Here is a 27432-nt window from a genome sequence, read left to right as displayed (position 1 = left end):
TTATAACTGCAAGGGTATACAAACTTCGGCTTGCCGAAGTTAACTTCCTTTCTTGTTCCTAATAAATTAAAACCAGTAGGTCAGGTTCCAATCCTTCTATTTCTTAGAACAAATGCCTTGTCTCAAATATTAAGATTTCAAAAAAGACTTGCGGTATTTTCGCTTGCTGTCGCTGCAAGCGCGTAATACTAGTTTTATTCGTCACATCGGGCCATGCTTTACCTTTTTGGAAAACTCCTTTCACGCGCTAACACGTGTTTGCTTAATTGTAGTTTCTTTTTACTCGTTCGTGGAGCAAAATAAAAAGAAAGAGAGAGAGGCGGGCATTTTGAAGTTGGCATCTCGTTAGGAACGCGTCATCGAACAAAATTTGAATCGCATTATTGTACCTTATTTTATGAACAATTGAAAATTCAATTAAAATAGCGCAGGACTTTTTTGACAACCTCATATATTGTGGTAATATTTACTATAGTGGTAATATTTACTAACTGAATACCCATGAACTGTAGATACTTTTTTGTAAATTGATTATTCATTTTTATTCTCAAAAATTCATTGTTCATTCATAACTGTCATTCTACCCTGTCTAAGGATACTTGATTCGGACTCAAGAGCATGGATTGGTCGTTTATCATTATATATAAGATTGCTTGAAAATTTGGAACAGTGCCATGATTGGTTAGAGAGTCGTGAGCTGATCCCATGATTTTGTTTCGTATAATTGCTAACGCGATAAAATACTACTGACTCTGAATTTTATAAGGGCTCATTGCAGTTTCTGCAGCCTCCCTTCAACAAGAGGGTGGTTTCACATTTTACATTTTTCAATTTGATACTCCTCTACTATGTTTGCATCTGTAGCTAACTTTTCTTCTAAGCCATCTATTTTTTTGCTTACTTCGCTCAATTGAATATTAATTAATCTATTAATTAATTCCACAGTTAAGTTACTGGCTGGGGATAAGCCACCGTCAGAAAAATTAGCTGAGCCTCCAGTTGCCATTGTTAAATATAATTCACCGAACTATCTATTAAATTTTCCAGTTGGTAGATGTTTTTATGCTAGATAAAAAATTTTAGCTGAATTGTATTAAGCTCGTTAATATCTATCAATTGATCAAAAAAAAGCCCATAACACTTTCAATCTCACTTTGCTGCTTGCATATCTCCATTTCCCTTTGGTCTGAGTAACGGGTATCTGATAGACGAGGTACTCGACTATAGCGTTCTTCCTTGTTATTAATAGGTATGATCCATCGCGGCTTCAATCCGAAATTGATTGACTTCCTAACTGTAAAAGCTTATCCAACGAACCTCGGCCAGAAGCTTTTCTTTCTTAAGCTTTTCGAACCTAAATTTTTAAATTTAAGCTTGGGCTAAAACTTTCGCATCTCGTTGTGAAAAGAAATTATGCTGTCTGATTCAATTTGATTGAAAATCGGAACACAAAATGATCTGAACTTGGAATGCAATACTTAAGGCTTCGAACGTAAGAGTTTGTGCTTCGAACGGAAGCTTAACGATTGGTTTATTTATCTTAGCAGGACGGTCAAACACGCCTGGAAAAGGCAAAGGCAGAATATTAAGCAAAGGCAAAGGCAATGTCGCTGAAGGCAAGGACAATGTAGCTGAGATTGAATTTACAAATTTGTTTATTAACTTCATAAGTTCTTCTAGGTTGCATATTTTTACACAAAACGGTTCGCATGAAAATTTTCCAAGGCAAACGTGCGTGCATCCAGATACATGCTTAAACGGAAATTTGGGTACGAATTCCGAAATAATAGTTCAAAAACGCATTTTTTATACGTAAAACGAAACGTACGATCATCTTCCAAGGCAAATGTGCGTGCTAAGTGCACTACATTGCGGTGCTTCCTAGATCTTGGTTTATTTTGCTTGTGGTCGTTTTTTACGATCGTCTTTTTTCAGTACTGTTCTCTTGACAAACAAATAATAAAAACCAAAAGGGAACATGCAAGGAATCGCGGTGTTTTTCTTGTCTCTTGCATTTCTCGACAGTTGAATTTTTAATTCTGAAAAGTGAAGTTCGTGCCACGTGTTTTGAAAAATTTTGTTGCTGTCTGCCACCAATTTTACATCAATATTTTCACAGGTAAGTTAAATGCAGTTCAATATGAACTCAATGGAGTAAAAATAAAAAAACTGCAAAGGCATATGTACATAAGTGCGAAGTAAAAATAACATAATACATACGTAGTACAATTGTACTCAATTAACATACGATAACCAAAATAAATAAATTGTATATTTGTAATATATATCACATGTATACAAATATACATATAATATTCAATTTGCTTTATATCTTTCAGAATCGCAATAAAGGGATTGGCACACCAAGGACTGAACTGCGCAAATAATAAAAGTACATAAAATAAGAAGAAAGCGGCAAAAGCCCCGTACAGAAGGGAAGTGAATCCTATTTAAAAATACTTGCGTTCTTAAATTGAAATAAAACGTATACAATTTTAAACCTGTTCTATGTATTCCTTGAAAAAGCTTACAGACATTTATTTTTTGAAAGCGTATAGGTGCATTCCTGGGTACAGTAAATATAAATGCGAACAGAATGTACATTTTGGGTGCATACAGACGCACTCCAAATTTATGCGCCTAGGTGATGCATGAGATGCGTTCTTTTTTTTCCCTCTCCCGTGTATATAGAATTGAAAGACTCATCACTTTCGGCACAGGTTTTTGGTGCCATTACATAATCAATGAACAGGTACTGGATTGCTGTCATTTCCGACAGGCTAACAGAGGAGAAACATTTTTTGGATGGGTGCGAAAGTATTTTTTTTAACTAAGAAAGGTATTTGTTATTGTGTTGATTATTTTCAATAGTATGCAGAGGGGGAGTAACGGAGTCAAGTATAGAAAAGCTTAGTGGATATTTAAATAAAAAAGTCTGGATTTCTTGGTTTTTAGGTAGGTCTAATGTTTGGAAAACCACAGGGGCTTGAAATGACAGATCGGTAGCTAAAATAAATACTAGAATCAGAAATAAGGGGAATATATAAGCAGGTCCGATAGATCTAAGCTCACTGATCACTGTTCTATCAGTAATCACTGATCAAATTTTTTTTTGGTAAACGCTCATGATACATTACGTCAGCAAATTAATTAAAATTTTTTATATGTTATGCTCTGTTTTTACTTATCATTTGCGTTTAGCAGAGCTATCGTAAGAAATTTTCATCTTTGTGATTCTCTTAGTAGTATGAACCCCAGAAATGTCGCATCAGCGGAAACAAATAAGTCGATGAGGGCACTAAATTAGGTCCGAAACTTTTGGAACCCGTTATGGCTGTTTGTGGGCGTTGGAGTAGTCGTGGCCTCGTGATGAAATAAACTTGCGCTGTGCAGGAAGCTCTAGTAATTACATGCCTAACCGCCGGATCGAACAAGTAAATCCTAAAATGTTTTTTATATATTAGCATCCATGTTTTTTGAAATATTCGGGTTACTCTTATTAATATTTATTTTTTAATATTTCAAAAGATCGAATAAAATTTAAAATCTGCAAGGGTATATAAGCTTCGCCTTGTCGAAGCTAGCTTTCTATCTTGTTAAACATGATATTAATATATCCCTTTTTCATCACCTTAATTAAGTTGAAATAAAAAAACACTTATAGTTTAGCCATAAATATCCACGCAATAGCATAATAGTTGAAATAACGATAAATAAAGTTGAGGACACGATTTACATAAATCAAAATTAAGTGAATTTGTCTTTACATAGTGATTTTTATTTAGCCATAAATAACCACGCAATAGCATATTTTAAGGTTAAAAGAAGGATTTAAACCAAAGGACCAGACCAAAAAAAATACCTTTAAATTTTTTTTTAGAAAATACAATACTCGGCAAAGATCCCACTTTGAAACAAGTGAAATAAAATGGTAAGGGAGCTCCTTTACCATTTTATTTCACTTGTTTCAAAGTGGGATCTTTGCCGAGAATTGTATTTTCTAAAAGCATATACGTTTGCTTCATGAATTTTTATAGTAAGCGAGAACACAACTCTGTGAAGCATAGACCTAAATGAAGATTGGAAATGGCAAAAGGCTTTTACACCAGTAGGAGAAAGCGCCATACTCAATAAACGTTATTCCTCTGCAAATACAGGAAACATTTTACCAAAACGCTGTAAGGGCGCAGTGACATGGCTCAAGGCAAAAATCTCTTTTGTTTCTTTTCGTGCCTAAAACGCTGTGCCGCTGTTGACGTCAGCAGAGAAGTCGGCGCAGCGTAGAAGACTGCCTACGAAAACGATCGTGCAACAAAGAGAGGCAGATATTCGGAGCTTCCCTCTCTTTTTTTGTCTTGTAATCTGCCTGCACTCGGCGCTCTCAGAGACAAATTTCGGCCGGTCCGTTATTTCTTTTGAGTCTCTCCGTTATGTTCGGCTAGCGACTTATGTTTCGGCGGAAAAATTTTCGTGGCGCAGCGACATGTGAATGCCCTAATATTTTAGGAGCATTATTGTATATCGAAAAAAAACAACTATTATTGTTTTACAAAAGCAATTTATTTGATTATAGTAAAATTAAGTAAATTGAATTTACTTTTAATGTTATTTTACGTATTATACATTAATATTACAATATAATTTTTTAGTTAAGTTATAGAAATTTAGTCCGTTAAAATTTATTTAAATATTTAAAACATTTTAATGGTACCATTTTTAAAAAAATCATTTTGTATTTTTTACTCAAAAAGTAAAAATTATGTAGTCGGATATTTTTCGCTTTAGAAAGGGTATAGCTGCAGTGGCACGCGCCAACAGCAAAGAGAAAACAAAAGAAATCAAGTAAAGGGGTGAGAGGAAGACTTTGTTCATTCTGTTTGAGTTATTAAGAGAAGCAAGCCATTTTAAATTGTGCGCAGCAGATTTACTTTTTTCGTTTTTTAAAGTGAAAATAATAAAGTCAGGTAAGTATTACATTAAGTTTAAGATGTTGTGCATTGATCTTAGTTTAAAGTATTAAGGTATTCAATGGGTTCCGTTAGCCGAAAGTGGTTGATAAAATGTTTTGCGCCAATAAAAAAACCTGCAAAGGGTGAAACCCAGCTCTAAAAGGTAAATATGCAAATAAATAAATAAAAAGCATTTTTTAAACATATGCACATAAATTTTTTCAGGAGCGTTGGCCAAGGATTTGGAGGACCCGGACAAAGGTTTAAGGAAGGCGATGACCAATGTAAAAAGCAAATTAACGTAACATAAAATTAGGCTTACTAACAATAATTGTCCTTTAACAGAAAACCTAAATAACATTATTTAATTAAAATATATTTAAAAGTAAATACAAATTTATATATTTTAAATTCTTTAAGTAAAAACTCATGGGAAAAATTCTGATTTTCACAAGTGATTTCACTTGGGACGTGTTACTTGCAAGTGATTTCATAAGTGAAAACTCATGGAAAAAATCTGATTTTCTGATGTGTCACCGGCACGTGACAGGCCATACGAAAAATGAGTATAAGGAACAAGTGAAATCCCGTGGGACTTCGAAAAATTTTCATTAGAATTTTCACTTGTGAAAATGCGGACATCCCATACAATTTTATATATGGAGCGTAACTTGTTCTTTACTTATGCAAGAGGACATGTCCCACGGGATTCACAAGGTGATTCACAAGTGAAATTTTTTTTTGGAACTGAAGGGGTACTATGTATATGTCACTCCCCCAACCGTTGAATTGGCATGTCCTCAGGCGGATAGTCTTGGGTATAACATTACATTTTCTTCTATGTTAATCTGATTGGGTAGATCGTTTACAATTTCTGTGCCCTTTGGTGTTTCTTCCTTTGATTTTACATATTTTACAATAAGTTTTCTTGGGATACTCTTAAACTTATACCATAAATACAATAAAATGCTTATAATAATGTTTACAAAGGTTGTTAAAGTAATTACTTGAAATACATTATAATATTTTGTATGTGATTCTATTATCTCTTTTGTTTGAATATAAGACAATGGTTCTAATTTTGTTACATTATTATTTATGTAAACACTCTGTGTATAATATAACATTGAATTTGAAAGAGTGTATTCATCTAATTGTATTGAAAAATTAAGGATTTTAATAAGGTTACTTCCGACTATAGAAATTTCTTTATTAATGCAATTTTGATTCAGTAATGTTTTAGGGATATTCCATGTCAATAAAATATTGGGTTCAACAAAATTAATTTGGACATTTTTGTAAGTTTTCGTATATTTGCATTCAGTGTTTTCCTGTCTAATTATTCCATTTATACAATCGTCAATTACAATTTTTTCTGTTTCTTTATTAAATAATTTGTCTTCATATATGAAATATTTATCAAGTATATTTTCTGTTAAAATGTTGTTATTTTCATCGGGATAAGGAATAATTTCGAAAACGGGAGATTTGACTATCTCTGAAGGAATATGGGAAATAATCAAAATTTCATTTGTGTCTGTTTTAAGCCAAGTTGATGTTTTGATTCTCAACAATTTCTCAGGGTTAATATTTTTCAAATAATCGTGTTTTAGTAAATTTGGATTAAAAAGTCCCAATCTTGTCATTTGCATTCCTAATTTGATGTCTTCTACATATTCTGTAAAGTGTTGTAAGTTAAAAATTAAAACGTTGACTTGCTGCCCTCCTTCTCTTTCTCCTTTTTCTTTTAATTTGTTAATTATTTCGATTCCGTTATTTATGACATCGATTATCATATTTAAATCCGTATTTTGAACGCTAGCCAAATTATTGATTTTCTGTTCCATCTCATCTTTATTATCCTGATCTAAGGTTCCGAATAAATATTTGTAAACTGTTCCTACGATATTGAATAGACCTTTCTTACTACGTTTTGCTATTGTAATTCAATTGATTTCTCTTTTAAGTTTTTCTACTAAATATCTGATTTGGATAACATCATTGAATTCATCAGCTTCTTTTGAAAGATCTTCAAATGATTGTTCGGTTTTTGTTATATTTACGCTTAAGTAATGGTATTCATAATTAGTTGGGATTTCAATCGATCCTGTTTTAAATACAAGATATCCGTTTTGTGCCTTTATGGGATTTATTTCAATACTTTTTCCAATTGTCAGTTGAATTACAGTTGCTAATATTATAGAGAAAATTATTGTTTTCAGCGTGTATACCTGAGTCCGTTCATTTCCTTCTGTTTGCCTGGAATTATCATCATATTTACTTTTATTTATTTTCTTCTTCTTTTTGAACTTTGATTTATAATGAACAATCTTTCTTTCTCTATTCGTTTCTTCAAAATGTTTTTCATCTACTTTCTTCAAGGTTACTGACCTTTTAAATGGATTTGTAGTTTTGGATTTCACTAGAGGAGCTTATTTGTATTTTGGATCTATTTCATAGTCCTGACGTTTCTCGTTTAATTTTTTTAATTCTATTCATTTTCTTTTCTTGTGTATCGTAATCAGGAGTTCCTGCATACATAAATATGACAGCTGGTATTTGATTTGTAGCATTATGTTTTGTTTTGTGATTGTAAATGTAAAGGATTAATTCGAACTTAGTATATCTGTTTTCAATGTCTGATTCGCTTCCTATAATTCTTAATTTTTCGTTTACTGTTTTATGAAATCTTTCTATGTCTGAAATACCGTTTTTACTTGTTGTTACTTGAATTTGTACTTGTTCTGAATTTAACCTATTGTGTAAGGCTACACACATGAATGCTGAATCTTTGTCTGCTTTGATTTCTTGTGGTTTTCCCATTTCATTGAATACTTTCATAATAGCTCTTTTGGCTTCTAACCAGTCTCTACCTGTGGCTTCTAATAGGGTAGCAAATTTTGAATATACATCGATACACGATGAGAATTGTTGGTTACCTACCATGTAAAAATCCATAACAAATTTTTCTCTTATATTTTGAATTTCTGAGGTAAGTTCAAATGTCAGTTTAGTATTTCTATGTTCTGTTTTAGCGATGTTACAAATTTCACATTCATTTACTATATTTTGAATTAACTTTTGATAATCAGGGAAATAATATTTTTCTCTAAACCACTTAGTAGTTTTTTCGATTCCTGGATGTAATAGTTCCTTATGTCTTTTCAAAATTGTTTTTTTAAAGTCTGTATATGTCAATATATCTTCGAGTCTGGCTGTACATCTTACTAATTTTGTTAAATGGTTTGCATTTATAATTTCGAGTCATTATGGAAACAAACTGCGCTCTTTTTAGTGCATAAATATTTATACCCGTTACTCGTAGAGTAAAAGGGTATACTAGATTCGTTGGAAAGTATGTAACAGGCAGAAGGAAGCGTTTCCGACCCCACAAAGTATATATATTCTTGATCAGGATTACTAGCCGAGTCGATCTAGCCATGTCCGTCTGTCCGTCTGTCTGTCCGGATGAACGCTGAGATCTCGGAAACTATGAGAGCTAGGCTATTGAGATTTGGCGTACAGATTCCTGAGCTTCTTACGCAGCGCAAGTTTGTTTCAGTAGACTGCCACGCCCACTCTAACGCCCACAAACCGCGAAAACCTGTGACGCCCACAATTTGCATGCTAGATAAAAAATTTTAACTGAAATGTATTGGTGTCGTCAATACCTATCGATTGATCCAAAAATAAATTTGCCACGCCCACTCTAACGCCCATAACGCTTAGATCTGTCTACCGCCGGTAGGTGGCGCATTTTAATCTCGCTTAGCTGCTTGCATATCTCCATTTCCCTTTGAGTAACGGGTATCTGATAGTCGAGGTACTCGACTATAGCGTTCTTCCTTGTTTTAAATTATTTCCTTCGCTGAAGTTTCTGTCATTTCTTTATAAATAATTTTGATTTTTAATTTTTAATATTTCTGTTGTATCTTCGTTTCCTTTAATTAGTTCGATCTGTCGGGAGAAGAAGTTAAATGGTCTCTCAGTTATAGAAATGTAGTTTTGGTTATCTTCTTGGGCACTATGCGCTGTTGCATCTGCGTTACTAGCAGTTTCTTCTGGTATGTTTTCTTCAGAATTATCTGTATACATAGTTTCGTCTATTTTAGTTCTGGATAATGCGTCGGCTACATAATTTTCTTTTCCTGGCAAATATTTAATTTGATAATCGTATTCGTTTAATTTTATTTTCCACCTTTGTAGTTTCCTATTTGGTTCCTTAACATTGTTTAGCCAAACTAAGGGTTTGTAATCGCTTAGTATTTCAAAAATCTGCCGAGTAAATGTGACCGGAAATATTTGGTGGCCCATACAATTGCTAAGAGTTCTTTTTCTATAGTAGCATAATTTATTTCATGTTCGTTAAGAGTCCTGCTGGCATAACAAATTGGTTTATGATTTTGTGATAATACTGCTCCTTTCGCCATGTTACTTGCGTCCGTTGTTAAAGAGAATGGTGTGCTAAAGTCTGGTTAAATTATTATCTTTAGTTTTAATTGTGACACCTTTTTTTAATTTCATTGTCATTGGTTTTACAATGTTTGTAAGGTTCGGTACGAATTTTCGATAAAATCCACATAATCCTAGAAATGATTTAATTTCTTTTGGGGTTTTTGGTATCGGGAAATTTATGATGGCGCTTATTTTCTTTGGGTTTGGTTTATACCTGTTTATACACCTTCTTCCTATGAAGTGGAAAAAATTATTATATCATCTAGATATACTAAACTTCTAATAAATTGTTCATACATCTTTTGTTCGTACCCAAAAGTACTCAACATAACCACACCCAACAAATCAAGCAGTAGCCAAGTTGGGAACAGTACCAGGCGCTCAGTAGCATCCACTGCATATGAGAATTGCTGATCAGCATATTACATGTCTCATTAACTCACCGTCTCACCGACTCAACGGCACACTGACCCGCCAATGCAGTCAGCACATTTTGCAGTGTCAGCCGAGCCAACTACACAAACTGCTACCATTATCAAAACTCCCTGACCTACCTACCTACTTTAGAATATAGCGCACTTCACTAATCATTACACTCAACTTTCGTCTTCCAAGTAGTATATAAACATGTACCAAATGAAGAATAGGGCTCGTAATACTCTATCTCCACTAGCAGCTAACCTACGTTAGCTCAACCTCAGCGCAGTTCCGCATCGCCTGTGGTCCGGCATCGCAGTAACCATCGTTAGCATTGCCGCGACGCGATCGTCCTGCCAGCAAAGCGTCCCCGTGCCAGCGACAAGTGCTCATCACCCCCTTGTCCCGCGGTGTGACCCGGAAGTGTCTACTTCGGTTAGGCACAAACATTGGTGACCCCGACGTGATCCTTTAACAACAAAGGATCACACTCAAGCACCCCCTTCCCGCTAAAGGACTCACAGCTTAATTCAGCTTCAAAGGACTCACAGCTTTATCCAGCTTCACAGGATACGCTTCTTCTTCCAGCGTCACAGGAACTTCAGCTTCATCCAGCTTCACAGGATACGCTTCTTCTTCCAGCGTCACAGGAACTTCAGCTTAATCCAGCTTCACAGGATACGCTTCTTCTTCCAGCGTCACAGGAACTTCAGCTTAATCCAGCTTCACAGGATACGGTTCTTCTTCCAGCGTCACAGGAACTTCAGCTTAATCCAGCTTCACAGGATACGCTTCGTCTTCCAGCGTCACAGGAACTTAAGCTTAATCCAGCTTCACAGGATACGCTTCTTCTTCCAGCGTCACAGGAACGTCAGCTTCATCCAGCTTCACTCTTCACGAGTAGTAGCACTTAAGGAGCTGGTCGAAAAATATCAGAATATCTTTCTGGACAACATGCCAACTGGAAGCCGGCTTCCGAAGGCCCCGAGACGAACTTCGGTCAACATCAAGATCACAACAAGAGATCAAGTCAAAGGAGATTCCACAATTGACACGGTGATCCAACAGTTGCAGAGAAGATGCAACGAATTGGAGTCATTGGAGTCAGCCCTACAAAGGCACCTGGATCTCAATTGGGCGTTGCTGAGGCAAGCCCATGACGAATTGGACAGCGCACCTGGGGCCGCAGCCCTGGCAGAAGCAGAGCTAGCTCAATTCCACACATTATACGAGGAATACGAAATGAACCTGCTTCGAGAAAACGACTCGCCAATGAGCCTAAACTTGGCACTTCCGCCAATCAGCATTCCGGAGTTCAACGGCAAGTATCTAGACTGGCCACGGTTCCATGATCTCTTTGTGGAGTTGGTACATAATAAACCATATTCGGCCAGTCAAAAACTACATATTCTACAGAGTTCGCTTTGTGGTGAAGCGAGAAACGTCTTGACAGACACAGCCTTCTCACAGGGTGGCTATGACGACACCTGGTTGCGTTTAAAGGACAAGTACCAGAACGGAAAAATACTAGTATTCGCCGCTATTGCAAAAATTATTGACCATATGCCTATAGACGGCTCCTTGCGCCAACTAAGGGCCTTACATGACACTATAAAAAACTCAATAAGTACTCTTAAAAACCTCGATATCAGCACAAAATCGTGGGATCCAATCCTGTGTTTTCTTATCAGAAGAAAACTAGACCAGCAGTCTCTAGCTGCTCTAGAAAATTCAGCGGATGCACCAACGGAAATTCCAACGTTATGGAGTGTACTGACGTTTATAGAGCGGCGCGCTTGCATGCTGGAGACGATAAGCGCTCAACCTACAGCAACACTCCGCCATCAGTCAGTTCACAACGAAGAGAGCTGTAAGATTTGTCACCTTGGACAACATAATCTGAGAGCATGAAGCCGTATCCAGCAAATAGACCCCAAAGCACGGCGTCAAGCCATTATTCAAGTTGGAGCATGCACAAATTGTTTGTCTACAGCTCCTAAGGTTGAAAACCGTGGATCACCGACCACATGTCGAGTCTGCCAGCAACGGCATCATTCACTGTTACACCAAGGACCGACTAGCAATCCAGTGGCCGGCGCAGTAACGTAGGAGGATATACTCTGCTTGCGACCGCCAAGGTCTCATTACAAGGGCCAAACGGTCAATTACAAACATGTCGCGCTGTAATATATGGTGGATCACAAGTGAATCTTATCTCAAGGAGAATGGCAGATCTGCTGTCTTTTAAGGAAAGGTCTCCGATTAAAATATCTGGAATCGGAGGAAAAATATCAACAGCAATTAGATCAACACTAAAGCTCTCATCAGTTACATCAGGGTTTGAAAGACTAATAGAGGTATTTATTATGCCCACAGTCATTTCAGACCAACCGTCAGTACCGATTGATACCGATCTTAATATTCCCGGGGGACTGCCGTTAGCAGATCCTGACTTTCGGCAACCTGAACCCATTGACCTAACCTTAGGGGTTGAGGTGTATTCTCGTATAATAACCGGTGAACTTCTTGAACTAGGACCTAATAAAGAAACCTCATCTGATACGGAAATCAACCCTATTCTGGTAGAAGGCAGAGGTTTTGCAGGACCGAACGCTGCTTTTGATCCAGTAAAAGATAAAAATCCGATGAATATAAAACCGACTTCTCATCAATTTAAAACCTACAAGAAGGCTGACTTTGGTTCAACATTTCTAAACCTAACCAAGAAATATCTTAGTTTTGTTGCAGAATGTCCACATACCAAATGATCAAGTGCCACGAGGGCACAATTTCAGTCCTCACGGAAATGTCAATTTTATCGCAAAGGGGAGTGTTAAGCAGCATCAAGAAGATGTGAAGGACCTGAATCACAAACGTGAACCGCAGTTGAAGGAAAGATTTGTTAGGTGCTTCCTATACAATTCGGTCAAGGGCTGACCGACATCACGACTTAATTGAGGGTACCCCTCAATGGGGGGGAGACTGTTCGTACCCAAAAGTACTCAACATGACCACACCCAACAAATCAAGCAGTAGCCAAGTTGGGAACAGTACCAGGCGCTCAGTAGGACCCACTGCATATGAGAATTGCTGATCAGCATATTATATGTCTCACTAACTCACCGTCTCACCGACTCAACGGCACACTGACCGGCCAATGCAGTCAGCACATTTTGCAGTGTCTGCCAAGCCAATTACACAAACTGCTGCCATAATCAAAACTCCCTGACCTACCTACCTACCTTAGAATATAGCGCACTTTACTAATCATTACACTAAACTTTCGTCTTCCAAGTAGTATATAAACATGTACTAAATGAAGAATAAATCAGTTATCAACGCATCTCATAACTCCGCGGTTCTACTTCCTACCTCTGGGAATAGGGCTCGTATTACACTATCTCTACTAGCAGCTAACCTACGTTAGCTCAACCTCAGCGCAGTTCCGCATCGCCTGTGGTCCGGCATCGCAGTAACCATCGTTACCATTGCCACGACGCGATCGTCCTGCCAGCAAAGCGTCCCCGTGCCAGCGAAAAGTGCTCATTACACCCTGTCTACTTCGGCTAGGCACAAACATCTTTGAAAAGTAGCGGGGTCCTTTTTAGGACCAAATGGAATATACTCGAAATATTCATAGTGACCATGTTATTTGAATTTGATGGAATCCTTTGGCTAAATCAATGGTAGTGAAATATTGACACCTTCCTGATTTATCTAATATTTCGTCCATTCTGGGTATCGGGAATTTATCATTGACAGTGATTTCGTTTAAATTTCTGTAGTCTACCACTAGTCTAAATTTCGGTTTTCCTGAGGCATCGCTTTTTTTTTTAACTATCCAAATTGGCTAGCAATAGGAAGATTTTGATTATTCCCTGTTGAATAATTTCATTTATTTGATTGTTAACCTCTGCGTCGAAAGTTTGAGCGTATTTGTATGGTTCTCTATATACTTGTAAAAGTCAAATTTTCACCTTCTTTTTACTGAATGTTATTATATTCGAATAAAACATTTTTTAAATTTTCTTTTTCTTCCTCATTTAAATGTTTTAACCTGTATTCATTACATTCTTTTAATTCATTATTGATGGTAAAATTTAATGATTGGTCCTTTGATAAGGGCGGATTAAGGCATTCTGATGCGGTCTTATCCTCTTCAATCTTTTTTTCAAATGATGGTGGCTTAAGGCATTTTACTGTGGTCTTGTCCTTTACTATATCCTCTTTTGGATAACTGTGCGACTCAGAATTATATTTTTGATAGTAATGATTTTGATGTGTACTTCCCGAATTCCTTCGGTTATCTTGACGTCTGGGTTTATAATTGTCGAAAGGGTCTGCGTCCCAATGACCTAAAACCATCGCTGCTTCTTTTAAATTTCTTGGACGTTGATGCACTATGGTCAGTACAAACAAGTGGCCCTTACGACACCAAGCAATGCTTGTTATGCGCGGATCCCTAAACCGATTTGGGCAAGTAAACGAAATCGCGGTCATGGAAAAAGACGACATAACAATAGACAGTTTAAAATACATGCTCACATAGAATGGCTAGTAACATAGAAATTTACAAATTATTGGAAGATAGAAAATACATAAGTTTATCATAATTAGTTGCATTAGGGCTATCAAACAGTAAGACGTGACACAGTGCATTATAGTCATCACAAAGAACACGAAAAGGATCATGAAGGGCATAATTGGATCTACAAACTGGCAGGGACAACGGACGAAAACGACGAACTGTTCTACAGGGTACATTACAGTTGAGGGAACTAAGAAGGAAAGGAGAGTCGACATCACCATTAATTAATTTATGCAAAAACATAACCATAACACATCCTACGATGGTTCAGGGTTGGTAAGTCCAGCAGGCGCAACCTCGCATGATAGGAGGGCAATCGACTGCCTGTGTTCCAGTTTAAACCTCTCAAAGCAAATAAAAGGAATTGTTTTTGAACGGACTCTAACATATTCTGGTAACAGCTAATTTGAGGTTACCATATACAAGAGCAATATTCCATTGACGGACGAACAAGAGAAACATACAAAAGCTTTGTTGTGTATGGATCATCAAACTCCCTTGACTAACGCTTCATAAACGCCAGGGGACTTCTGGCTTTGTTAGCTATAGTAGATATATGATCTTTAAAAATAAGTTCATGATCAAATAAAACGCCAAGATCCTGAACAGAAAAAATACGTTCCAGGGCGGTTTTTCCGATACAATAAGAATACAGAGATGGATTACAACGATAAAAGGTCATAAAGTTTCATTTAGAATAATTCAAGTTCAACCTGTTAATCATGCACCACGTATACAAACAATCTAGATCTAATTGAAGGTCATTATATGAATTAGGTAAACACATGGACAAACATAGCTTGAAATCATCTGCATACATTAAAACAGTTGATGATCTTATAACATAAGGTAGATCATTAATCATTAAGCCAAAAAGTAAAGGTCCCAGGTGGCTACCCTGTGGCACTCCAGAAGTTACATTAATTATTTTGAAAATTTTATTATTAAAACAGACCATTTGAGTTCTATTAGAAAGCAAAATATCCACTCTAGTAGGTTGGGTAGACAACCTAAAAGGGACAATTTATAAATAAGAATCCTATGGTTCACTGAATCAAAAGCTTTAGAGAAATCGGTACAAATCACATCAGTTTGATGATGTGTCAGAAAACCTCTAGTAATTAAAGACGTAAATGCAAGTAGGTTTGTAGAAGTAGAGCGACATCTAGTGAAGCCATGCTGACAAGGTGAAATAATAGACCGGCTATGATGCTGCAACTGACAGGTAATATTTTTTTCGAAAAGTTTAGGAATAGAACTGAGTTTAGCAATACCACGGTATTTTGAGATATCGGACTTATTCCCTTTTTTAAGCACTGGGATGATAAAGAATTCCTTCCATATCGATTGAAATCTACATTGACTTAGGGACAGATTAAATATCAATGTTAAGGGAAGAGCAAGATAAGATGAACAATTCCTAAGTATACAACTTGGTATTCTGTCAGGATCCGGTGAAAATGAGAGCTTGAGATTATTAAAACTCTGAAGAACATCAGATACATCAATCACTGGTTCGAAGATAGAGTTCAAATGAGGTAGTTGGTATGGATAATCTTTATTAATGAGACTATTGCATTTCGTATATGTCGATTGAAAAAAGTCTGCGAATAAGTTGGAAATATCATTATCATCAGATGCTACATTATTATTGAGAAAAAGAAAAGGAGGGAAGCAGTTAGATTTCAGTTTAGAATTGACGAAAGAATAAAAAAGCTTAGGATTACTTTTGAAATCACGCTTGCAACGAGATAGGTAATTTTTGTAACAGTCAGAATTGTACTGGACAAATTCCACCTTAGCTGAACTATATTTGGTGAAGTCTGTCTGTAAGCCGGATATTTTGAACCGTTTAAATAGTCTGGTTTTTTTATTCTTTAGATAAGATAGTTGACGGGTAAACCATGGAGAGCTGTAAGAATTCTTAATGGAGGAAAGAGGGACATGTTCATCATATAGACGGTAAAGGACCTCATAAAAGTACCTAACTGCATCATCAACAGGAAGGTCAACTAGAAAGGACCAGCTTACTGTCGATAAAGATTCCACCAGTCTGCCGTAATCAGTCCTCTTAAAACACAAACTAGGCTGTACATTTATTGCAGTCCTAGGATTATTAAAAAATCCATTAACACAGAACTGAAGGGTAGGATGATAACAGTCCTCAGGAAAGATAGTGGCGAAATACGACTAACTTCAGCTACTATCAAAAACAAAGATTAAGTCAAGAAAACGACCAATATGATTGAGAATCCTGTTAACTTGCTGCTAAGATAGTTCAACAAGACCATCAATAAAATCATTTTGCATCCTAGGAATCTTTGTCAATGAGTCCTTACCCTCCAACCAAGAGATATTGGGAAGATTAACGTCACCAAGCACAATAAGTTGGTCAGTTTCAGCAAGCAACAAGGAGATTGAATGTATGGCGAACAGGTGCAATAGATACACTATAAATTCAGAGCCAGGGGATATATACGAGCAGGTTAAAAAAATGTTACTTTTTGGGAAAAATAATTTTACGGAAATAAATTCAATACCTGATGATTCAGAAGGATCAACAAACTCAGAAGTTAAATTGGATTTGACTCCAATAAGAACGCCTCCACCACGACGGGTCTGACGATCCTTCCGATAAACAAAAAAGTTATTAGACAAAATCTCACTATCGTGTACGGATGGGTTAAGCCAGGTCTCAGTGAGTACAATAACATTGGCCTCAAAAATAGAACTATTTTTATAAAGCGTAGAGAGTTTACTAAGAAGCCCCCAAACATTTTGATAGTGAATTAGGAAATTTAGTTTTTTGCATTTAAATCAGAGCTGGGCGCCGACAAAGAAGTCGTGGAAAGGGAGCTGTTTTTTTTATATACTCGTACCGGAGAAGAGAGAGCAGGGCTATGGGTGTTCTTCCTAGGGATCATGCTAGTAAGTGGGACAGGAGGAGGTGCACGCGTATTAGGGAAGAGAGAGGTTGGTCGAGAGATCAGGAACATGTAAAGAGACATTAGGCAGTGTAGGACTACGATTTATATTTAATGAAGATTGACTTAGAAGAATCCGACCTTTAAAGTTGGAGTCGCAGACATTAGATCGACTTAATAAGTCCGTAAATCCAGCACGTAATGCCTGGAACTCCAGCTCCGTTTGCCTCATAAATGCTCTGATGTCAATTTTGATATGTAGGCATGTAGGGCACGTCCAGTCCAGGTTAGCATTAGATCTAGTGCGATCAGCAATTTGGGCAGCACTATGCCCAAAGTCTGCACATTTAGCGTGCGCAATACTCTCACATAACCAGCATATAACAGTTGGCTGCCGAGAAGTGATTTTGCCAACAAATTGGCAACCAACAACACAGCAGGCAGACATTGTTTACACGTTGAAGTATGTTAAATGTAGAATGTAGAAAAAGTAGAAAAAAGTAGGAAGCTTCAGATGAGTGCCAACAAACGCTGTGTGACCTAGCAAAACGCAGAGGAGAGATAATAAAAAAAAAGAGCGATAAGACCAATTCAGCAAAGACCCGTTAACTCGAAAGTGAGAGCCGGTGACTGAAGTTGGGAGAATGTAGCAGAGCGAACGTTGCGAGAGAGCGCCATAACAACAATGTAAATAAGAAACAACAACAATGCACAAAGCACCCGCGTCGTTAATTATTATCCAATATAATCTGGGTATTCCCTAAACTGTTGAATTGCTGAATTGTTGAATTTTGATCAGCTGTTAATCAGCTGTTCCATACAAAGGCAACTGTCAGAAATTTCAGCAATTCCACAGCCTCGGGGCTGTTGAAAACTTTGTTGAATTGCTGAAAACCAGATTTATCGCTGTTCTCGATTAAAAGTTAGAGGGTAACTCTGGTCAGCGTATAAAATATGCAAAAAAAAGGATATCTGATAGGATGCTGCCTGTTAACAGTTCTAATAGTTAAGTTTTTTGGCTTATTCTCGGCATTTTGCTTAATTTTAAACATAGTCTTTGGTAAGCACAGCCTGACATTTTGACAATCTGACAAACAGCAGACATCATAAATTGAAAATTCAACAGGGAACTTTTAGGGTCGTTCCCTTAATTGCTGAAATTTTCTGTTGAATTTTCAACAATTCAGCATTTCAACAGTTTAGGGAATACCCTGAATAATAAAGATAATGGTTTTAACACAAATAACTAATTTGCATTCAAACGGCGGTCTCAACCGAGTTGAAAATGTAAACTTTGGGAATATAGTAGATCGGTAATTTAGACACTAGGCGAATAAATGTGGGAGCAAATATAAAACACGTCCGTGTACAACAGAGACCGAAACTATTTGAGGGTTTTGGATAAGGAATTATACAATCTATCAGGAAATTATCTTTCGATACAATCTTTAATTGTTTTGTTTAAAAAATTTGTATAAATTTACTTGTCTATTTGGTCTGATTCTAATTCTAACTTGTTATATACTCGTACTTTTGAAGATCTTAATTTTAGTTTATTAACGAACTTACTAATGCTTCCTTGATATGGGGTGTCTCGAACATGTTGTATGATGTCCTCGTATGGCCTGTGATCCTTGAAGGCTTTGATTAGGGCTGCTTTTGTTGTTATCCATGTATTAGACTTTTCCTCTTCGGTGACTGTCTGGGCTGAGTCGACAATGGCCCTCTATATAGCTCCGTATATGATGTGGATTTTTCGAACGTCTTGAGTATGGTATAATTGTAGAAGGTACTCCACCCTGGCTATGTTCCGACTTAATTCCGATGGGTTTCCATCGAAATACGGCAACTCCTTGATTTCACCGATTAACTGATTCAAATGAATCTCGGACAACTGTGGTAATGCTGAAGGGTTTGCCATTTTTATTGTTCTTTTTTCAACATTTGCACTTATTGACCGATTTGGATTTTAGTTTTGTCTCTGTTTGTGGAACTTACACATAGACTTTTTGTTTCTCAATATTGGCACTTTTATTTTAGATTTTTAAGCGCACATTGACCGAATATATGTTTTTGTTGTAAGTTCTGCGTGTGAAATTTACACATAGATTCTTAAGCGGATCTCAATGATTGTCTTTTGTTTGTTCACGGATTTTTTCGCTGATCAGGATAAACTAGTCGTTTAGTATTATCCTTCTAGTTGATCAGTACCGATGACTTTTTAAAGTACTTTTGAGATCCTACCGACTGCGCCAATTAAATGTCTGCACCATAAGTGTATTATGAAAAAAAAACTTCATTTAATTTACTCTTGCACTGGTTACAATATTTTGGGTTGGAAGAACACCGACTTGCTCTTAACAAATCTCAAACTGAACTCGCTGTCTAATTCCTACTTCTTTTACGATCTTACCTCGGTTTTTAGCTTTAGAGCTTTTTGTGAGTGGGACTTATTGCTATTGAGTGACTTTCTGAGTTCGGACTTTGGACTTCAGACTTGGGTCCCGAAATCTGAGTATCCTGAATTGTGGGAATGTGCCGATAGTCTGAACAGCGGTTCGTTCTAACTGTTTAGTCTATAAACTGTGGTTTTTCATTCATTGTAATTTTCCTCTGGCTTGCTTATAGTTCGGTAATTTTCTATTGGCTTGTTGACAATTAAATTTGGGTTCTTATTTCTTAGAGGGTGTCTCGAGGGTGACTGCGTAATGTGAGTATGTATGTGTAGGTGTGTGGACATGTACATAGGAGTATATGGTACTTTAGATATGTCACTATATATATGTACATATATATATATCCTGTATAGGGTCGGACACGTCTCCTTTATTGCGTTGCAAACTTCTGACTGATATCATTACACTTTCTGCAATGGTATACAAATTGTAGCTTCGTTGTTTTTGATCATATTCTCGTAAACTCTGAAGTACGTTCTTTGTCACGATTTCGAAAAAAATGGTCGTATATGATCAACAGTTTGTTAAGTAATTCCTTGCAAATGTTATAGAAATTCCTATTTAGGGTGGAAATTTAAAAGCAAAAATTGATTTTTGCCATTTTTTCTTTCTAAATATTGTGTATTAAATTATTATCTTTCCGATTGCATAATAAAACAAGGAAGAACGCTATAGTCGAGTACCTCGACTATCAGATACCCGTTACTCAAAGGGAAATGGAGATATGCAAGCAGCAAAGCGAGATTAAAATGCGCCACCTACCGGCGGTAGACAGATTTAAGCGTTAAGGGCGTTAGAGTGGGCGTGGAAAATTTATTTTTGGATCAATCGATAGGTATTGACGACACCAATACATTTCAGTTAAAATTTTTTATCTAGCATGCAAATTGTGGGCGTCACAGGTTTTCGCGGTTTGTGGGCGTTTAAGTGGGCGTGGCAAACTTTTTTTAGGTCAATCGATAGGTCTTGATGAGAACAATACATTTCAATTAAAATTTTCTATCTAGCATCAAAACTGTAGGAGTTACAGTTTTGGGCGGTTTGTGGGCGTTAGAGTGGGCGTGGCAGTCTACTGAAACAAACTTGCGCTGCGTAAGAAGCTCAGGAATCTGTACGCCAAATCTCAATAGCCTAGCTCTCATAGTTTCCGAGATCTCAGCGTTCATCCGGACAGACAGACGGACAGACGGACAGACGGACAGACGGACATGGCTAGATCGACTCGGCTAGTGATCCTGATCAAGAATATATATACTTTATGGGGTCGGAAACGCTTCCTTCTGCCTGTTACATACTTTCCGACGAATCTAGTATACCCTTTTACTCTACGAGTAACGGGTATAAATATCAAATTTCAACATGAAAACGCACAAAAACAACAAACTTCGTTAACTTCGTTAATATACTGTCTTTTGAATCAGAGACTCTGTATTTTCGGACGGGTCATAAGTCAGGCCTCGGGACAGGGCTATTAATAGCATGTTTACCTTTATTACGCATCCAGGTCCTGCAAAACAACAAATTCGGATAGGAGTCTTCGCCCTGGGGGAGTTTTAAGGGCCGTGTTCTCCCTTTTTGAGCGGATGCAGGTTTTCAACGTTGTCCAACATAGAAGGAACAATGAGGTTCGGCTTCCTTACAAAGTGCATGCAAACATGATTCGAAAACAAAGACATTCGACAGGCGTTAGGATACACCACAAATAAGATTTTCTATAACATTTAAAAAAAAAATGAGCAAATAATATGAAAACAAGGAGAAACGCTATAGTCAAGTGCCTCGACCATCAGATACCTGTTACTCTGTTTCAAATAAATTTAAGTTCCAGGGCGGCGCACACCACCGATGCCAGTGACACGGCACCTAGCGGGCGGTAGCGGTAATACTAAATAATACTAAAGCGGACGCAAAAACCAAGAGTTGTTGACCCGTAAGTCCGGTCTTTTTAGACGAATTATATATAATAATTGTTATATACATAATTATAAATCTTATTAAAAGTTTGGCCGGGTGGAAGGAATTCGTAGCGCACCACACAATGAAAATCGAAAATGACCTTGATTTATGAACGACTTTGACGTGCTCTTTTCGGTCTGGTCCCGCCTTTAGCACGAAATACGCTTGATTGGTCGGTTGTTTCAGGGTCGTAAGCATACATCCAAGATTCATACCTCGTAATTATGCAGTTGAGCTTTTTCCTGATAGTTAGAAAGCATTGTTTCACACACCTCAATGCTACGACTTTTTGCAAGGAGATAAAAGCTAAATCGTAGGAAGCGTGGACTATTATAAAGGGTATGAAATTGGTTTAGAAGAATAAATACAATTTTCTTAATTTTAAAATCAAGTTTGGCCCACAGTAGTATGTCTGTGGGCAAGAGCGCTATCAAGTTTAAATAGTAGACATCGGAAGGCTAACGCTGAATGAGTACTGCGTTGCATACAGTTCAACAATCACATTGCAAGGGCACCCGCGAATCCAGTCAACAATGAGGGACCTGAGGCCAGCAATTTTCCTTCATTCCATATGTTCATTTAACAAAACTAGAAATAACAAGGAAGAACGCTATAGTCGAGTACCTCGATTTTCACATACCCGTTACTCAACTACAGATACCAAAGGGAAATGGAGATATGCAAGCAGAAAAGCGATATTAAAATACGCCACTTACCGGCGGTAGACAGATTTAAGCGTTATGGGCGTTAGAGTGGGCGTTGCAAATTTTTTTTTGGATCAATCGATAGGTATTGACGAGACCAATACATTTCAGTTAAAATTTTTTATCTAGCATGAAAACTGTGGGCGTCACAGGTTTGGGCGGTTTGTGGGCGTGGCAAACTTTTTTTTTGGGTCAATCGATAGGTATTGATAAGAACAATACATTTCAGTTAAAATTTTTATTCTAGCATCAAAACTGTAGGAGCCACAGTTTTGGGCGGTTTGTGGGCGTAAGAGTGGGCGTGGCACATTGCTGAAACTAACGTGCGCTGCGTAAGAAGCTCAGGAATCTGCACGTCAAATCTCAATGGCCTAGCTCTTTTAGTTTCCGAGATCTCAGCGTTCATCCGGACGGACAGACAGACGGACAGCCGGACAGACGGACATGGCTAGATCGACTCGGCTAGTGATCTTGATCAAGAATATATATTCTTTATGGGGTCGGAAACGCTTCCTTCTGCCTGTTACATACTTTCCGACGAATCTAGTATACCCTTTTACTCTACGAGTAACGGGTATAAAAAGCCGATCTTCAAAAGATGCAGACTGAACGATCACTTGGCACTAGTTCCACAATTATGTGAACGTCAGCACCTTAACGTTTGCAGCAGTAATGCAATGGCAGCAATAGTCACGACTGTGGCTTACGTCTAAGAAAGAATAAGACAATACTTTTCGGAAAGAAGTGAGAGAGAGCACAAAAACGGTCACGGCAAGGGCTGGACAACAAGGATCACTTGAGTCATTCAGAGTTGTCGCAATAAAAAATATATATAACACATAAATAAAACAAGATATGGTTAGTTTTGTTATGAACATAGTAGGATACCAATGGATCAACAAAATGCACATCGATATCGGTGAATGAAAGAAGATGCATGTTGCCACTAGATACGGAGTATAACCGAGACACGCTTTTATTGAGGGTAATTCCCCAATGGGGGAAAGTGTTAGCAACTAACATTGCGTAGCCCAACCACGTTAGGTCCAACTGCATTACATCCGACAACAGCCAAAGTCTTAACCCAACACCGTGATCCAACATCAACCCGTCAGCTTCATTGACTCACCGTATGACGCAACGTCCCAAAGAAGAACCAACATCTGAAGAATTTAGACGAAGAAGATCCCAGTACGCTTAAAATGCATCGCGAATAAAGACCCGTAAAGCCGCACTAATTACCTCGGCTCGCGCACTTAATTTGGAGGTGGTAGAAGACGCTCCGTCGCGGAATACCCCTACACTGGAGGGAAAGACGCGACTGCAAGTGATAAATACTGATGATCATGCAGTTTTGAGTTCGAGAAAAATCGAAGTTGCGAGCGCGAACATCGAATTTCGAAAAGTGACGACGAGATACGTTCAATTTTGCCACAAGAAAAACCCAACCCAAGCACATACGGGACATTGTTCTTTAAACGGCATTGGTATACAACTTCGGCTTGCCGAAGTAAGAAATCTTTTTAGTTTTAATATTTTTAAATTCAAAAAAAAATTTCGGTAATTAAATACTGACATACAACGCACAAAATTTTAAAATATCTACAAAACATTTAATTTTGTTTTCTTTCTTCTAGGTGTGTGCCCGACTGAATGGAGCCGTTCCAGAAAACGTTTGTGCGTTATTCTCATTACTGAAAATAATCGAAGACATGATTTTGCAAGAGTCGTCTTAAGAGATATTGCTTTGAATAGCGGTTATAGTTCAGAAAAAGTCCGATTCGCTTATATGTTTAAGGTAAGCGGAACATGTTTTAAATAAAATTTTGGCCATTTTGAATCAGTCAGTCAACACAAAATAATAATTTGTTTTAATAGTATTGTTAGAAAAATTCCCCGGACGGAACATACATATATCAGGATTTTCTCACAGAATACTTTTCATTGAATTGACGGACTGAATAAAGTTCCGTGTCTTAATTGTTTTATTTCATTTTCTACGAAGAACGTTTTTGTTTTAAAAAACTACTATTTTCTACCTCCTTTGCATAATAGTGTGTTAGACTACAAGCATCATTGTTCAATATTTAAATGCACACAAAAAAAAATTGATATGATGTGATTGTCAATCCAATATCAATTCGGCCTTGATACGGCACTTATCAATTCGATATGTTCGAAATGGTAAAAACGATATTTCGGTAATTTCATTTTTACATTAAGCGGTATCAATTTTTTGAAATATTTTTGTTGTAAATTTGATATTGTTGTAGATTTGATATTATAATTTCAAATGTACATTGTTGTAGATTGGATATTAAAAGTACCAAATTGATATTATTGTTAATTTGATATTATAATGTCAAAGACAAATTTAAATTAAAAAATAATGTACCAAATTTTTTTATTATTTATTTTATTTTAGGTATTTCTTACCTGTTTACAGTTTGTACAAAATTTTTACAGTATTTCTTATTGACACATTATTTTAGATACTTACATTGGGTCATTTTTTTTACTTATGTATACTAATTTACTAAAATTTCTTAATTGTGATTAACTACTAATTATAGGTTTTATACAATCGTATAAGATTCCAGTTCGGCATCCACCACATAAGCTTAAAAGTGCTCGCTAAAATTTGAAACCTTAATTAATTGTGTAATAACAGAAAATTTGTGAAAGACTTTCAAGAATAAGCAACATTTTATGAAAAGCAATGCGTGCATCTGTCTATACATACATATGTAGATGAGAAGCGAATTTGCAGGGCGGCGTAGAAAAAATAATTAACAGGCATGTACATACATCTAAACATAAATTTAAGCGCATTTTAAAATATGTTTTTGTTTAAATGCAATTATGTTCACCCTGCAGTACCATTCAGCGCTTATTCAGCACACAATCACTGCAAAAAGCTCATCACTGAGCGCTCAATGAGCGCACAATTTGTATGGAACTAAGTGCTTAAATTAACATAGGCATGTCCTAGGGTTCATCAGTGCTCAAAAAATAGCACGCATTGAGCGCTTTTTTGAGCACCCTTCTGAGCGCTTTTTTGAGCAGCAGAAAAAGCACACGTTCAGCACATGTTGAGCGCTCGATTGAGCAGCGGAAAAAGCACACATTCAGCACATGTTGAGCGCTCGATTGAGCAGCGGTAAAAGCACACATTCAGCACACGTTGAGCGCTCATTCAAGCAGCGAAAAAGCGCACTTTCAGCACACGTTGAGCGCTTAGCAGCAAAAAAATTTCAGTTGTAATTTTAATTTTTATTTGTTTATTTTAAAATTTGAGCTCGGGGGTTTCCGGTGTTATCGCTGGCACCTCCTCCTCAGCATCTGGTGCCGGCGTTGCCTTTTTTTTGGTACAACTCAAGTTTTTAACGCACCGCATTGCCTTCTGCAGCGCCTTTTCTGGAGGCTCCGAGGGATCCACCAGGGCGATTGCATCTAGTATTAGAAAAAAATTAGTTTTAAAAATAAAACAAGACGAGAATAAAAAAGAGTGACCGAAAGTAATCGTTATTTGTAAGATTTATTTATAATAAAAGAAATGTTATCTTTGGCATTCAATGTAAAAATCCCAGAAGTCTTTTAAAAATTAAACTTACAAACAATAGTTTTCACCCTCAACAAAAACTTACTTAATAAGGCACGGGCGAAATTTGGGTAGTCTGAGCCTCCTCTTGTTTTGCCCCCCCTCCAAGTTGTGGGACAGAACAAGTTCCTCGGATAATATGCTTAAGATGGAACGACTTAGCCTTCCATTTTTTTTATAGATTTACCATCAGCCTTGTCTAAAAATATAAGAAAATTAAAAAAATATCGAGAAGAAATTTGCAAACTTTTGTTTTCGGTCACTTGATTTATTTTATTTTGTTGTAAAAAATTATTTATGTATTTTTTTTATTATTTATTAAATCATTTATTTATTTTGCAGATGCGGAAAAAATACCACTTTTCCAGGGACGGAAAATTAGAGATGTTTGAGATTTTTATTTAAATAGCCATGTTTGTTTACTTACACAAAAATAAAAATTGTGCTTTAATGTTATTAATACAAAAAATCATAAGTTATAAAAACAAACATCTCTTATTTTTGGTCCCTAGGAACTTAGCACTCAATAAGATTTTCAAATTTTTTCACAGATTCATTCATTTGTTTATTTATATGCATCATTTGTTGTTTTTCACGTCAAAAATTAATATTTTTCACAGCTATTTTTTTTTTCCGCCACGTGTTTTTTTGGGAATCTTGTATTTTCCATTTTTTTAATATACATTAACTTGATTTTACTCTCACTGATTAAATTAATATTGGTCTGCGACAGACTTACCTGGGAATCGTATAGGTATCACTTTTAAACCACTGGTTTATTTTATTTAACTACCTTAATTGCGTGCAATTCTAACTCCTTCACATAAGTAAACCCAAGTGAAAAAGACGAAAAAAGTCGCGTGCCTTCCAGAAAAACAACAAGCAACAACAACAACGGTTCCGCTAATCCGTTGTTGTTCTGTTTTTTTGGCATGTCCCGTTTGGTCTATGCATCTTGCACATAAAAGCAGGGTATTTATAGACATATCCGACTATGCAAATCGGTTTATAAAAATATATTCTTAAAACTTCACATATTATTAAATAATATTAATAAACCTATAAATTTTTGTAAGAAATACAAATATTTTAAAACAGAAACCTATTATTTTAAATGGTTGTTTTATCATTTACGAACAAATGTCGCATTATTCAAAAGGCAAGGGTGCACAAAAGTCTATATATTTTAGTTGCATGGCGAGAGAGGGAGAGCCCAAAATTACTTTTTGTGCGTTCTGTTCTCCCGACTGAGAGCGCGTCGCTTTGCCGCCGTTGCGCTCAGCTCTGCCGGCGTCGCTGGCTTCTCTGCCGACGTCGCAGTCGGCTTCGTGATGATTGGGCGCTTAACTCAATAAACATGTACATCTAACAATGCATTGTTA

General features: G+C 36.8%; 1 protein-coding gene and 2 long non-coding RNA genes across 12 annotated transcripts in view; 2 read left to right on the top strand and 1 right to left on the bottom strand.

The window, feature by feature from the left end:
• Nucleotides 1-27432, top strand: part of l(3)80Fg (dnaJ homolog subfamily C member 16 l(3)80Fg) — a 554754-nt gene that overhangs the window by 298315 nt on the left and 229007 nt on the right. For all 10 annotated transcript variants that reach the window (XM_065868464.2, XM_036822415.3, XM_036822413.3 and 7 more), the window contains one exon: nt 24087-24247. In XM_065868464.2, the coding sequence (XP_065724536.1) occupies nt 24087-24247 (161 nt within the window). The remainder of the gene's footprint in view (nt 1-24086; nt 24248-27432) is intronic.
• On the top strand, nt 4756-5360 carry LOC136117483 (uncharacterized). The gene is made up of 3 exons (XR_010655026.2): nt 4756-4964; nt 5022-5112; nt 5175-5360. It is a non-coding gene; the product is annotated as an uncharacterized lncRNA (long non-coding RNA).
• Nucleotides 25259-27228, bottom strand: LOC139352972 (uncharacterized). The gene is made up of 3 exons (XR_011604040.1): nt 26790-27228; nt 26097-26249; nt 25259-25902 (listed from the first exon to the last, which is right to left on the bottom strand). It is a non-coding gene; the product is annotated as an uncharacterized lncRNA (long non-coding RNA).

Source organism: Drosophila suzukii, chromosome 3 (assembly GCF_043229965.1).
Source record: "Drosophila suzukii chromosome 3, CBGP_Dsuzu_IsoJpt1.0, whole genome shotgun sequence".
Taxonomy (NCBI): domain Eukaryota; kingdom Metazoa; phylum Arthropoda; class Insecta; order Diptera; family Drosophilidae; genus Drosophila; species Drosophila suzukii.
This window is presented reverse-complemented; position numbering and strand designations above follow the sequence as displayed.